The sequence below is a fragment of the Felis catus genome, chromosome B3, assembly GCF_018350175.1.
Source record: "Felis catus isolate Fca126 chromosome B3, F.catus_Fca126_mat1.0, whole genome shotgun sequence".
Lineage (NCBI taxonomy): Eukaryota > Metazoa > Chordata > Mammalia > Carnivora > Felidae > Felis > Felis catus.
Window position 1 is genome coordinate 20,981,994 of NC_058373.1, and position 14,881 is coordinate 20,996,874.

Genomic DNA, 14,881 nt, shown 5'->3' on the forward strand with positions numbered 1-14,881 from the left:
TGATCCAGCAATTGCTCTACTAGGTATTTACCCCCAAAATACAAAAGTACGAATTGAAAGGGGGTACCTGCTGGCACCCAAATGTTTATGGCAGTATTATCTACCATGGCCAAATTATGGAAAGAGCCCAAGTGTCTACTGACTTGATGAACAGATTAAGAAGATGTGGTGTGTGTGTGTGTGTGTGTGTGTGTGTGTGTGTATGTGTGTGTGTAAGGAATATTACTTAGCCATAAAAAGAATGAAATCTTGCCATTTGCAGTGATATAGATGGATAAGCTAGAGGGTATTATGCTAAGTGAAATAAGACAAAGAAAGACAAATACCATATGATTTCACTCATATGTGGAATTTAAGGGAAAAAAAGGAGCAAAGGGAAAAAAAGAGAGAATTAAATCAAGAAAAGACTCTTAACTATAGGGAACAAACTGATGGTTACCAGAGGGGAGGTGGGGAGGATGGGTTAAAAGGTGACGGGGATCAGGAGTACATTTGTGATGAACACTGAGTGTTGTACGCAAGTTCTGAATCACTATATTGTACACCCGAAGCTAACACTGTGTGTTAACTAACTGGAATGTAAATAAAAACTCTACTTTTTAAAAATATTTTTTAATGTTTATTTTTGAAGGAGACAGAGTGTGAGCAGGGGAGGGAGAGAGAGAGAGAGGGAGGGAGACACAGAATCCGAAGCAGGCTTCAGGCTCTGAGCTGTCAGCACAGAGACCAACGCAGGACTCGAACCCACCAACCATGAGATCATGGCCTGAGCCAAAGTCGGATGCTTAACCAACTGAGCCACCCAAGCGCCCCAAATAAAAACTTTAAAAAATGCAAAAAAGCAAAAGATGACAGTAGCTTAATGAAAATTTTACAATATAAATCAAAGGGCAAATATCCTTTATATGTAAAGAACAGTGCAAATCAATAATAAACACCAAAAATCCAACAGAGGAGTGGGCAAAGGAGACAAACAGACATCACGCAGGAAAATCAACACAAACAGCTTGTAAACACATGAAACGGCATTTGGCTTCACTTCCAATGGAAGACGTGCACATTACATCAAGAATATATCACTTTTCATCCATTGGCCTGGCTAAGACCAAACGGTTGGATGGCATGCAGTGTTGGTAAACCAGCATTCTCACACACAACGCTGTCTTCTTCTTGGGCCATTTCTACCCAAATTGGCATGTGGCAGGCTGTAACCCTGCTCTATCTAGGAATGGCTTCTGTAAGAGAACTCATACACGGACACACAGACATATCCATGAAGCTGCTCACTGCTGCACTGACTAAATACAACCAAACAATCCACGGGGGACTCATTGATACCCATCGTATGTCCATGAACCTGAATCCTGGGTAGTCACTTAACAATTAGGTGGTTCTAGAGCTGTTATCTCCAAGATATAGCAAGAAATGAAAAAGCAAAGTACAGACCCATTTGTCCCAGTGTAATATCTATTTTTAAGAAAAGGGTCTATAGTTTTATATATGTCCAAGAAATTTCTGGAAGGATTCACAAGAGACTTAACAGTAACTTCTATTCCAGAAAGGGATCGGGGGTCTGGGATGGGCAGATGGAAAAGGCGGAAAGTACAGGGATGTGCAAATAGAGAAGGGAAATAAGGATTTCCAGGGTAGAATGCATTTTTAATTCTTAGGGATTTTGGCTTGATCTAAGCACTACTCAGAAATATCTTAACAAACCTCCAGTGAATAGAAGTTCCTATTTTAAAATCTGTCTAATCCCTATTCACGACTCCATTTGGAAAACTGGAGACAAGATCAAATAATGTTTGTAAAAAAGGAAAGTCATTTTTTTTAACTTTATTTATTTTGAGAGAGAGAGAGAGAGAGAGGTAAAGAGAAAGGGAGAAAGAGAATTCTAAGAAGGCTCCTCACTGTCCATCTCATGGACTGTGAGATCGTGACCTGAGCTGACATCAAGAGTCAGACACTCAACTGACCAAGCCACCCAAATGCCCCCCAAAAAGGAAAGTTATTTTGGCTTTCACAACTTCCCTTTGGAATGCTCTGGGCCCCTAAAGCCCAGGTTTACCTTACTCCCATCCTCCCACCAACAGCATCCCAGACACATGCCCACCAGTCCCCCAGGCCTGCCCGCTCTGTGATTCAGGAGCCTGGCCCCTCTGACAGGCTGGAGAAGAAGAGATGTGAGCTGTCTTCATTTTAGGAGTCTTAATCTGAACAGGTTCACCGCAAGTGCTCATTTTAAAAGGTCAGATCATAAGTTCCCACTACACGAAAATAACCAAGGGGTGTTATCATGGTGAGGACCCCTAAAAGGTGTGAGGGGCAAGCTCAGCAGGGCCAGGGCCCCCCATGTTCTATGAGTGGCCAGTGCACAAGGGGGAAGTTGACACGGTAGAGACAGGTTGTAAGGGACCCCAGGGCCCTGGCACCTGAGGACAAGCAACATTCTAGCATAAGCCTAGAGCTGTTGGTGGGGTGGGGTGGGGTGTGTCTTAGGACATCTTGCATAAGCTTTGGCTGTTGGATTAGAACAGTGTAAGGAACAGAATACAATCTATCAGCCTCTGTTGTTTTGTCCTGAAGCTGCCACTGTCAGACTCCATTGCTTTGGGGCCAGCACCAACTTTTTGGTTTTATGGAAAAGCCTTTTATGTATACTCATTTAGAGGTGGGCAACCACCTAGTCCACTTGGACTTATGCCACTGCCAGCCTCCATGTCCCTCAGAAGGGGATATCCTGGGGGTCCCGCCATTCCTCGCCACTCCAGGATTCCTCCCAAAGGGAAGGCAGTGGGTCTTCCGTCCAATGGGCCCTTGCACAAGATTCACCCTGCAGCATCAACCTTTCTGGTCTGAGAGGAGCCAAGAGGATCAACAGATCCTGGGGTATTTTCCTGCAGACAGTGGTCATGGGGGCCTCTTCACTCAGGTGCCTCTGATGAGAGAGGGCTGTGACTCTGAGCCTGAGAGGGGCCAATGGCTCTGACCTCTGGAAAGTTCTCCTGTGGACTCCCTGGAGTCTGAACCACGTGTCTTCTCCATTCTTTTTCTATTCTTTTTCCTCACCTGCTGCATGCTAAGGGTTGCTCAAGCAGTACAGTTTGGGGACAATGAGCTCAGACTCCCACCTGGGTTCCAATCCTGCTCTGCCACATACTACCTGGTGATCTTGAGTGAATGACTTACCCCCTCTGAGCCTCAGTTTACTCATCAGGGACAGCACCTACCTCTTAGTGATATCAGGAGGACTGCTGAGTCAGTATATTTAAGAGCTGTGCCTGGCTCAAAGTAATCCCCCAATAAGAATTCCCTGGCCTCAAGAGCACCTGGGTAGCTCAGCTGGTTAAGCATCCAACTCTTGATAGCAGCTCGGGTCATGATTCGTGGTCCGTGATATCAAGTCCCACGTTGGCTCTGCTTTGACAGTATGGAGCCTGCTTGAGATTCCCTCTCTCCCTCTCTCTCTGCCCCTTTCCCACTTGCTCTCTGTCTCAAAATAAATAAATAAACATTAAAAAAAAGAATTCCCCGGCCTCATTATTGATGGTAGTGGTATATGAAGGCATGTCAAGGAGGCAGGAAACCAGCCTGGTGAGGAATTTATGCTGCTAAGTACCCAGATATGGGTCTAATATCAGCAACCAAATGACCTCAAATGAGTTACTTGAACCTCATTTTTCCTACCCTATAGAATGAGGGGAAGCATCTGCCCTTCCTGTGGTGGCTGACCTGAAGCAGGTGCACAGCACACATCCCTGGTACTGGTGCACACTAAGCCCCCAGTCGATGTTAAGATGGTGTCTGTTGTCATTGTATAGTAACTGTTATTATTTTTCATTACTATTAACAATTACTAGGTGTGAAATAAGGTAGGACTGAAGGCCATCCCTCATAAAAACTCCAAGGAGCTTTTCTTCCAGTGTGATTTCTCAGACCCAGAGGAGGTGGGAGATCTGTTTTCCTGTCATAGTTATACTGGGTCCTCTCAGCTAATCAGACTTTCAGCCAGAAGACTGAACAAGCCCTGGAGGTTCCCCCACACTTGAAATGCTTGTTGGCTGGATTGGGTGTAGCACTGGGGTAGGCACTGGGGGCTTGTTACCCCAATACTCATTTCTCGACCTTCTCCCCTGCCCTCCTGGAAAGCCAAATACTTGATCCTCCAGTCAACACTGAAGTTGACCAGGGCACTGGTCATATGGTACAGCTCTGGCCAATGAGAGACAAGAAGGAGTCTGTTGAGTAGGTCTTCAAGGTCTTTTAAGGTTCAACTAAACATACAGATTCACAAGGTCTCCTAAGTACAAGTAGACATGGGGCTTCTTCCTCAAAAAGAATAAGGCAGGAGCCACAGTTTGCCAGTGGCATTCTTCTGTGAGTGTACACACAGCTGTATAGGAGCTAGGCAGGAGCCCAAGGGTGTGAAACACCCATCAAGGAAGATGTGTGGAGCCATCCCAGTTGAATTCAGACCCTCATATTCTCACGGGCCAATATCTCTGACAACCATTGCATGGGCATAGCTAACAGGAAATTCTAAATTAAGGCTATCCACACTGGATTGAGCTGGTCACAAGCAGCTTTAGCCAAACTGAATTGGTTTGGGGCATCCAACATTGTTTTGATTTTATATATAAGCTGGTACATAGAAGTGAGTTTTCTGGAATGCTAGAAGTGAGAGGTACTTCTCAGAGCACCTGGGCATTGATACTGCTTCCTGATCCTTCTCCATCTGCCTCCTCTGTACCTAGGGGGCTGACTCAAGAGCCAGGGGAATCTAACATCCAAATCATTCCCCTAAGCAGTTTGAGGGAGTTCTGCCCAGATGACACCATGATACTTTGAAAAGTGAGCTTCTTGGACCCACAAGAGCCCACCTCACTGAAACACTGTGACTGGTACACCCCGTTGCAGCATTCTGACCACCGAGGAAAGTGTACATCTTTCCTTATTTATGAGATGTCGAGTCCTCTGAATCAGGAACCCAATCAACCCTACAGTGGGGGCATGGAATGGGTGTTGTCTCTTCGTGCCAGTCATCGGGTCCTGAAAAAACCACAACTAGCCAGCTGGACCAGAATTATCATAACCTATTGTGCCCTGAAGAAAACCAGTTTGATCCGGTTTTAACTTGCTAAAACTTACCTAGAACCACATGTAAACAGCTGGGCAAAACCCATTTGAGCTTACCTCAATTGGTCGAAATGGAACCAAGTCTATTTGAACGGTATAACATTGATTCCAACAGTTCAAAACTGTTTTTAATATCCAGTTTGAGCCACACTGAGCCAATACAATGCTGAACCAGTTGAAATTGGGTTGAGCCAATAAATTCATTTTCAACCAGTTTGAATTGTGTTAGCCTGGTTCAAATTAGTCCCTTGAAAGGGAACTGGAGGGGCCTCAGTTTCCCAGGTGTCACTTCTTTACTAAAAAAGAAAACCAGGGTAGGAAAGGTTTTAAAGTTACTTATCTCTGAAGACTGATTTACCTTGCACTTTTAAATTTTCATAAAAATTAATTACCAGCTTATTGAAAGAATTAATAAAATTCTTTATTGTAACACTAGCAAGAGCAGGAAACACCCTCCTGGCTGAAGAAAGATCCTATTTAAAAGGCTCCTTAAAGGGGTGCCAGGGTGGCTCAGTCGGTTGAATGTCTGACTTTGGCTCAGGTCATGATCTTGCGGTCTGTGAGTTCGAGCCCCACGTCGGCCTCTGTGCTGACAGCTCAGAGCCTGGAGCCTCCTTCCGATTCTGTCTCTCTCTCTCTCTCTCTCTCTGCTCCTCCCCCGCTCACACTATCTCTCTCTCCTTCAAAAATAAACATTAAAAAAATTTTTTAAAAATAAAAATAAAAAAATAAAAGACTCCTTATAGTGGTGTTGGAGGACCTTTGAAAGGGAGGGCCCAAGGTTCCCTGAAGCCCTTCAGACAATGCAAAGTTGGTTATGCCAAAAGGCAAGCAGGCATTCTCCCCACACCAACAAGTGGTACAGAACAGATTGGTTCTGGTTTTTTGATCGAATGCCGAAATGCAGTATTAACCCCCTCAAAAAAAAGATAGGAGAGCGGAGGGAAATGAAGAGTCTAAAAAAGGAGTAACAGCCTGAATTTGGATGCAATTATATCCACTGTAATCAAAAGTGTTAGATCATAATTAGCTGCTTATACAGACACATTTCAATCTATTAATTCAATCATCAGTGTCATGTGTGAGGCCATTACTGAGGGTGTAATTAAATGGGATGGTCTACCGTTCCCTAATCAACTGAATCCCCCTCCCTCTATAACAATATGGGCTTACAAAGTGCTCAAACAACAAAATGCCTAAGCACCTTTTCTTATTATAATATTGTTTTCATCTTGAAGGTGTGCTTTTTAAACAAGCTTTGCAGGAGAAAACAAAAGTAAAAATACCATTTGCTTGGAGAAAAAAATGCAACTGTTTCCAAACATTAAATCAAAGTCACTTACCAGCCACAAAACTTGGAAATGATGCCACCTTCTTTGTCTGTTAGGAAATATGAAAAAAAAAAAAAAAAAAAAAAAGAAAAGAAAAACAAAAAAGAAAACAAACACATGACAGTTTTAAATAGATGGCCCATAAGATCTAGGCTGAGTACCATATGTGAAAAGTTAAACCCCACTGAGTAACTGATGTTCCTTAAAACTGATGGTCCTTGCTCCATAAAGCAAACCAATGTCATTTAGGCACCATGGTGTTTAGGCAGGACATATGGAATCAATTCCCATGAAAAAACATGGGGTACAAAGGCCATCATCTAAAACTTAGGGACCCCCAAATTAGCCTGCCACTGCTAAAAGAGAGCCTAGAGACCATACAACCAATGGTTCTCCAACTGGTAGGCATGAGAATTACCAGAGCTTGTCTTTAAAAGTAAGATAAAGGAGATTGGACACCACTCTATGGGGTGGCCAGAGTTATTTCACCAAAGCTGGAAAATCCCATCCAAACTATGTTCTACAGAAAAGGGAAATAAATTATTTATTAAGGCCTCATTTTAATAACCTCCATCAAGGCAGTGTTTGTGTATACAGGATTGTTTTTCAAAATCATGTTGTTGGTTTAGAACAGTGGCTCTCAACTGGGATGATTTTTGTCCCCAAGGGGACATTTGGCAATGTCTGTAGACATTTTTGGTTATCACAGCTTGGGGAGGGGGTCGTGAGCTACTGGCATATAGTGGGTAGAAGCCAGCGATACTTCTAACCATCCTACAGTGAAAAGGACAGCCCTTCACAACAAAGAATGTTCTGGTCCAAATGTCAATGGTGCCACAGTTGAGTAACGCTGGCTTAGAACATAACTGTCTGATAGTGGAGTATAATGAGTTTCTGTCAAACCAGGGAGCACAAATGACCCCCCCCCCACCCCCGGCCAACAAATACACCATTAGCAACACATGAACACACAGTGGTATGAGCCTGAACAGGAAAGAACCTTTCCTTCCTCCTCCTACAGAGACACCCAACTTTGTTTGACTTGAACCCCCCACCTTCCCAGGCACTGGGTGGGATGAGAACATCATGGAGAGGCCGAGAAGACCATGATGGGGTATGCAGGTCCAACATCAGAATCCTAAGCCACAACTCTTATCCTTAGAGAAAATCACCTCTGGGATGTTGTTATTGTCCACGGGTCCATTGAGATCAGAACGCTGCTGCTTCCTTGGCTGCTCCAAGCCATTGCAAACCTGGAAACCGGGAAGCGAAAGATGAGATGGTGCTTTTACACATTAGAGAAATAAACCAAGATACAGTATGATACAATTTTGGGAAATGCGTAGGTAGGCATGTGTGTGTACATGTATGTGTGTGTGCACATATGGACAAAATTTAAACTCTTCCGCAATTAACATGTATTCTTTTATATTTATAAAATGTTTTTGAATCATATTTTCTCTTTTTTTTTACCATCTGTCACCTTTATTACAATATTATTGACTATATTCCTACACTGTACTTTTCATCTCTGTGACTTATTTTATAACTGGATGTTTGTACCCTTTAATCCTCTTAATTTATTTTGCCCATTTCCCCCTCCTCATTACTCTCAAAACCACCAGTTTGTTCCCTGTATTTATAAGCCTATTTCTGTTTTTTGTTTGCTCATTTGTTCTTTTAGATTCCACATATAAGTGAAACCATAGAGTATTTGTCTGTCTGGCTTATTTCACTTAGAATAATACTCTCTAAGTCCACCCATGTTGTTGTAAATGGCAAGATCTCATTCATTTTATGGTTGAGCAATATTTCATTGCATGCATATACCACACCTTCTTTATCCATTTATCTCTTGATGGATAGTTGGGTTACTTCCATATCTTGGCTATTGTAAATACTGCTGTAATAAACATCGTATGTACATATCTTTTCAAATTAGTGTTTTTGTTTTCTTTGGGTAAAGACCCAGCAATGGAATTACTGAATTGTATGGTAGTTCTATTTTTAATTTTTTGAGTTCTATTTTTAATTTCCATATTGTTTTCCACAGTGGTTGCACCAATTTACATTCCCACCAAGAGTGCACAAGAATTCCTTTTTCTCCACATCCTCACCAATGCTTATTTCTTGTTTTTTTGATTCTAGCCATTCTGGCAGGTATAAGGTGCTATCTCATTGTGCTTTTGATTTGCATTTCCTTGATAAGTGATGTTGAACATCTTTTCATGTGTCTGTTGGCCATCTGTATGTCATCTTTGGAAAAATGTCTGTTCATGTCTTCTGCCCATTTTTTAATCTGTTTTTTTTGGTGTTGAGTTGCATAAGTTTTTAATATATTTTGGATATTAACTTCTTATTGGATATATCACTTGCAAATATCTTCTCCCATTACATAAGTTGTCTCTTTGCTTTGTTGGTGTCTTCCTTTGCTGTGCAAAAGCTTTTTAGTTTGGTATAGTCCTAATCATTTATTTTTGCTTTTGTTGCCCTTGCCTCAGGAGACATAGCTAGAAAAAATGTTGCTATGACCAATGTCAGAGAGAAATTACTGCCTGTGTTCTCTTCTAGGATTTTTTTGGTTTCAGATCTCACATTCAGGTCTTTAATTCATTTTGAGTTCATTTTTGTGTGTGGTATAAGAAAGTGGTCCAGTTTTCCCAGCACCATTACTGAAGAGATTTTTTCTCAATCATATATTCTTGGCTTCCATGTCGTAGATTATTTGACCATGTAAGCATGGATTTATTTCTGGACTCTATTGTGTTTCATTGATCACTATGTCTATTTTTGTGCCAGTACCATACTGTTTTGATTACTACTGCTTTGTAGTGTATCTTGAAACCTGGGATTGTGATACCTTCAGCTTTGTTCTTCTTCCTCAAGATTGCTTTGGCTATTTGGGGTCTTTGTGTTTACTTACAAATTTTATGATTATCTGTTCTAGTTCTATGAAAAATGTTATTGGTATTTTGATAGGGATTGCGCTGAATCTGTAGACTGCCTTGTGTAGGATGGGCATTTTAAAAATATGAATTATCGGGGCGGCTGGGTGGCGCAGTCGGTTAAGCGTCCGACTTCAGCCAGGTCACGATCTCGCGGTCCGTGAGTTCGAGCCCCGCGTCAGGCTCTGGGCTGATGGCTCAGAGCCTGGAGCCTGTTTCCGATTCTGTGCCTCCCTCTCTCTCTGCACCTCCCCTGTTCATGCTCTGTCTCTCTCTGTCCCAAAAATAAATAAACGTTGAAAAAAAATATGAATTATCATTCTATGAGCATGATATATCTTTCCACTTGTTTGTGTCATCTTCATGTTTTGAATCCAATTTTCTAATTTTATTATCATTTTTTAATTGTGGTAAAACATACATAAAATTTGCCACTTTTAACTGTGTAGTTCAGAGTCATGAAGTACATTAACATTGTGCAAATATCACCACCATCCATCTCCAGAATTCTTTTCATCTTGCACAACTGAAAATATGTATGCATTAAACATTAATTTCCCATTACTGTCTCACTCCAGTCACTGGTCATCTCTATCAATTTAACTACTCTAGGTACCTCATATAAGTGGAATCTTACAGGATTTGTCTTTTTGTGACTGGCTTATTTCACTCAGCATAATGTCCTCAAGGTTCATCTATGTTGTAACATGTGTCATAATTTCCTGACTTTTTGAGGCTGAATAATATTTCACTGTTTGTATATATTACATTTTATTTATCCATTCATCTGTCAATGGACACTTGGGTTGCTTCCTCCTTTGGGCTACTGTGAATAACACTGCTCTGAACATGGGTACAAATATCTCTTAAAGTTCCTGTTTTCAATTCTTTGGGTATATACCCTTACGTGGAATTGCAGGATTACACTATAATTTTATTTTTAATTTTTGATGAACCACCATACTTTTTTTCCATGGCAACTGTACCATTTTACATTCCCAACAACAGTGTCCAAGAGTTGACACCATATTTCTAAAAAATATAAATTATTAGTTTAATGCAAATTCTAAACTCTAGGATCTAAATTCTTTAGTTAATGCAAATTGGTCAATCTACTACTAGAAAAAACAAAATGCCCCAAGGACAAGTCACAGGTATTCTCTTAAAGAGGACATTAAGGGGCGCCTGGGTGGCGCAGTCAGTTAAGCGTCTGACTTCAGCCAGGTCACGATCTCGCGGTCCGTGAGTTCAAGCCCTGCGTCAGGCTCTGGGCTGATGGCTCGGAGCCTGGAGCCTGTTTCCGATTCTGTGTCTCCCTCTCTCTCTGCCCCTCCCCCGTTCATGCTCTGTCTCTCTCTGTCCCAAAAATAAAAAATAAAAAACGTTGAAGAGGACATCAAACCAAAATTTCTTTTACTTCAATTAACAAAATTTAAAGTTTAGGTATCTCTATTTAGTGCCTTGTACCATCCAGAAGATAAAGGCCAGATCCACAGCACTAAAATCACTGTCCAAATCCCAAAGGAGATGTAAGCCATCATGTGAAGTTTCAGAACTTTCTAGAAATAAAGTATCAAGTAGTAACAATATAAGGACGAGGATGATGATAACAATGACATTAATAAGTTATAAGGAAATAAGTTTATATTTATATTATAAATATACACTACACTTGTGTTTATTTATAAATTTATTTTCACTTTATTTATAAAGTTATTTATAACTGACATTATTCCCTCTCCTTGTTTACAGCTGAGACGACTGAGGCTCCAGGTGTTGGCACTAATGGCTAGTTCCCACAGGTCCAGGTGGCACAGTAAGAGGCTGTTGCCAGTCTTCTCTATCTAGATTGTCACTGCTGTGTTCTTTGATGTCATTCAATCTCTCTGGGAGGGTTAGAGAAAGCTCAAGAGACATGGGCCCACCATCCTGGCACTGATGGCACCAGGCAGACCAAAGATTCCTAGCTGAGCATCTCCTCTGTGACTAAAAACACCACCGCGTTTCAGAGGCATTGGGAGGTGAGGAGGACAGGGATGGTTCAGATGGGAAGTGGAAAAAGTGGGACTGGGCTTTAAGCATGGGGAAGATTGCACACAAAGGGGAAAAGGAAGGTGTTGCCATATTCTGAGAGAAATCAGAACTCAAGCTACAGGAAGAAATGAGGCTTTCCTGGAATAGAGGGGATGCAGAGGTGCAACTGGGGCCAGGAGGGTCAGATGTCTGGTAGGTCCCTGCATCCTTGGCTGGAAGCCCAAAACACTGTCTCTATCCCAAGCCCTGTGAACAATCAGACCATGCACATGGGTGCTGGCCTCCCTCTGCTGCCCTAGTATGTCCCCAAGTTGGGGGGCTCTGGGGCTCAGGCCTGCCTGGGACAACTGGCATGCTCCTCTGCCCTCCTTCTGGGACCTGAACCCATCCTTCCCTAGATGAGAGGGCTGTGATGAGTGGACCCTATGCTGACCAAGCCAAGCTGACAGTGTCCCTTCTTGTAGGGCTGACCCTGGCTTGGGCACTACTGTCACCAGGGTCCTACTGGAGTCAGGCTTGTTTCCCAAACTCCTAGTTTAGGTCTTCCCTCTGCCCTACTGGCTCTACACCACCCACTGTGGCCAAGGTATGCCAGGCAAAATCTCCCAAAGGGGATAATGGGAACTCTCACTGGAAATGCTATTCCCATCCACTTTACGTAAAACTCAAATTTGCGACATCCTCCCAGAAAACCTTCTGTCGTCTTTCATGCGTGGCTATTTTAAGGTCCACTTAGAGCATATCTGTGTTTTCCCTCTTATTTGTAAGGTCTCTAACCTGGTGACTTTCCCTAGGCTGAGTTCACCGACTTCATTTCCTGAAGGCCCGCACTACCTTACTAGGAGCTGAATGGACACTAGTCATCTCCAAAAACCCTAAAGAAACAAACCAACCACTGACAAATGAAAATGGGTCAACCACACCTATTGTAGACTGAATGTCTGTGCCCCCACCAATTTCATATATTGAAACCTAACCCCCAAGGAGATGGGGCCTTTGGGATATAATTAGGATTAGACGAGCTCATAAGGATGCCACCCTCATGAGTAGGATCACTGTCCTTATAAAAGAGACTCCAGAGAGCTCCCTCGCCTCTTCCACCATGTGCAGACACAGTGGGAAGGCGTTGGCTATGAACCAGGAAGTGGCCCCTCACCAGACACCAGATCTGCTGACGCCTTGATCTTGGACTTCCTGCTTCCACAACTGCGAGAAATAAATGTCTGTTGTTTATAAGCCACCCAGTCTATGGTGTTTTTGTGATAGCAGCCCAAACGGACTAAGATAACACCACATCTACAAATGTTACAGCTTGGGGTGGAATCTAAGTTTTCTGCCACAGATGTAGGGCGACAGTCTCTCGTCCCAGTGCCAAATCCATTGTGAAGAAAAGACTGCTGCTTGTCTTGTCTTATACTGGGTGCCTTTGGCAAATGGAAAAGGTGCCCCTCTGGGGGATGCAGCCCCCACGGGGTTACAGCTTGGCCAGGTGGGCATAAGCTGGCTGCCTACACCTGTCCATGGGACACCTGGCACGGAGCCACGGCATGTGGTGACAACAGGCAATACAGGGTCTCAGATCCACTCATAGAGGCAACTTTTCCCCAAAGCTTCTACAGGCTCAACCCTATCCTCCATGTCAACATTCTCTCCACTCATCACCATGACAACCACAGTTCATAATAAACAGCTGGGGTTGTTTTCAGAGAGGTGGGCTTGGGAAAGGCCATCTGGTGCTCTAATTTCCATCTTGAGGGCAAGGCGGGGGCGCGCTTGGCAGCATGGGGAGCAGCATCTGAAATTAACATCATAGAGGCCCAGGTGGATTTGGGGCTCCCAGCATCTTAGATGAAGATGCTGCTTAAATCCTTTTGTGCACTCCCCAAGGTACAGCAGCCAGCCACACCTCAAAAAAAAGATGCCAGCCAGGGTTACCTCAGTTCTTTCCAGCCAACAGGGACATGAGGGCCATGTCCCTCACCAAGTAATTGCCATGGAGTGTTCCCGCTGCCATGGGCTGGAAGCCACATCAACCATCCACTGAGAGAAGACGGTGAGTGAGACAAGTTAAATGAAATCTGGCGTAGGTGGTGGGACACCCTCCCCAGAGTCCTGAGAACAGAACACGGACCTGTGGCACAGACTGGTCCTAACATGTCAGGACCAGAGACTGCTGCTCAGGGCAGAGATGATTTGTCTGCAATAAAAGTATACTAATTTGAATAAATTGCTCTAATAAGTATCTTGGCTCCAGTTGGTGAAACTAAAGCTAGGATTTTTTAAAAGTGTCAATTCTGATTTCGTCTGCTTGATTAAATGGAAAATAAGCAATATAACCCACATTACTTGAGATGAAACAATAGCAAATAAGTGCACACACACTCACGCCATCTGTAATAAAAATCAAATACAAGCATTCTCCTGAGTGACAAGCATGTTAGTGACACGTGGAGGGACACAACATCAGCTCAAAGCCAGGCAAGCCACAACCTTCCCACTGACCTATCTCCCCTTACACATGACTTCTTGTCAGAGAAATTCCAGGCTTGCAAATAACTCAGGGGGTACCTGGGTGGCTCAGTCAATTAAGCTTCTGACTTCAGCTCAGGTTATGATCTCACGGTTCGTGAGTTCAAGCCCTGCATCGGGCTCTATGCTGACAGCTCAGAACCTGGAGCCTGCTTCAGATTCTGTGTCTCCCTCTCTCTCTGCCCCTCCCCCACCCCCTCAAAAATAAATTAGGTGACAGCCTTCTCTGGTGACAGCACTTCATGCTCCCTGTTTCCAAAGGCATCAGTCACCCCTACTGGTCCGATGTTCCTCTGTCCCCACTCAACAGGGGTCAGCCAGAATTTGCTGCATGTTGGGTGCTCCATGGCTGGGCTGAGAGCATAAGCCACCATGGTCCAACTGAAGATCTGACTTAGCACACTAAACATACTTCACAAGCCCCTTTATCTGTCCCCTGACATTCAGGTGGCTCAGAAAAATGACAGTATTGTTCTTCTTCTGCTCCTCTTACAATTCCGATCACTCCCATGGTATTTGTCTGGAAGAGAATGAGAGCTTGGATGAAGTATTTATTCTTATAATGGTCATCCCCATGGGGGTGATCATATCTTTCTAAAGCTAATCTGTGGCTTAAAAGAATCATGACAAGATCCATTAGGGAAACCAGCCAGTAGGTCTATCTTTTAACATCTCCTGGCTGGGCCTGTGAACGGGAGGGGGAAGGAGAGTTCCCTCCTTACACTCCCTCCACCCTGCCCCCATCCATATTTCATGGAACATACCAATACTAAAAAATTATTCACCATTTGTCTGAAGTTCAAGCTTAACTGGGTATCCTCTTGTTATTTACTAAATCTGGCAGCCCTACCTAGGGGTAGGCTGATGAGCTGCCATTTCCACTGAGCCCGACGTTGCACACTCAGG

At 43.4% G+C, this 14,881-nt stretch overlaps 1 protein-coding gene across 7 annotated transcripts in view; it reads right to left on the reverse strand.

Moving 5' to 3' along the window:
• The window catches only part of APBA2 (amyloid beta precursor protein binding family A member 2), a 283,086-nt gene that overhangs the window by 51,660 nt on the left and 216,545 nt on the right, over positions 1 to 14,881 (reverse strand). For all 7 annotated transcript variants that reach the window (XM_045058913.1, XM_045058914.1, XM_045058911.1 and 4 more), the window contains 2 exons: positions 7,640 to 7,720; positions 6,480 to 6,516 (listed from right to left, as the gene is read on the reverse strand). In XM_045058913.1, the coding sequence (XP_044914848.1) occupies positions 6,480 to 6,516; positions 7,640 to 7,720 (118 nt within the window). The remainder of the gene's footprint in view (positions 1 to 6,479; positions 6,517 to 7,639; positions 7,721 to 14,881) is intronic.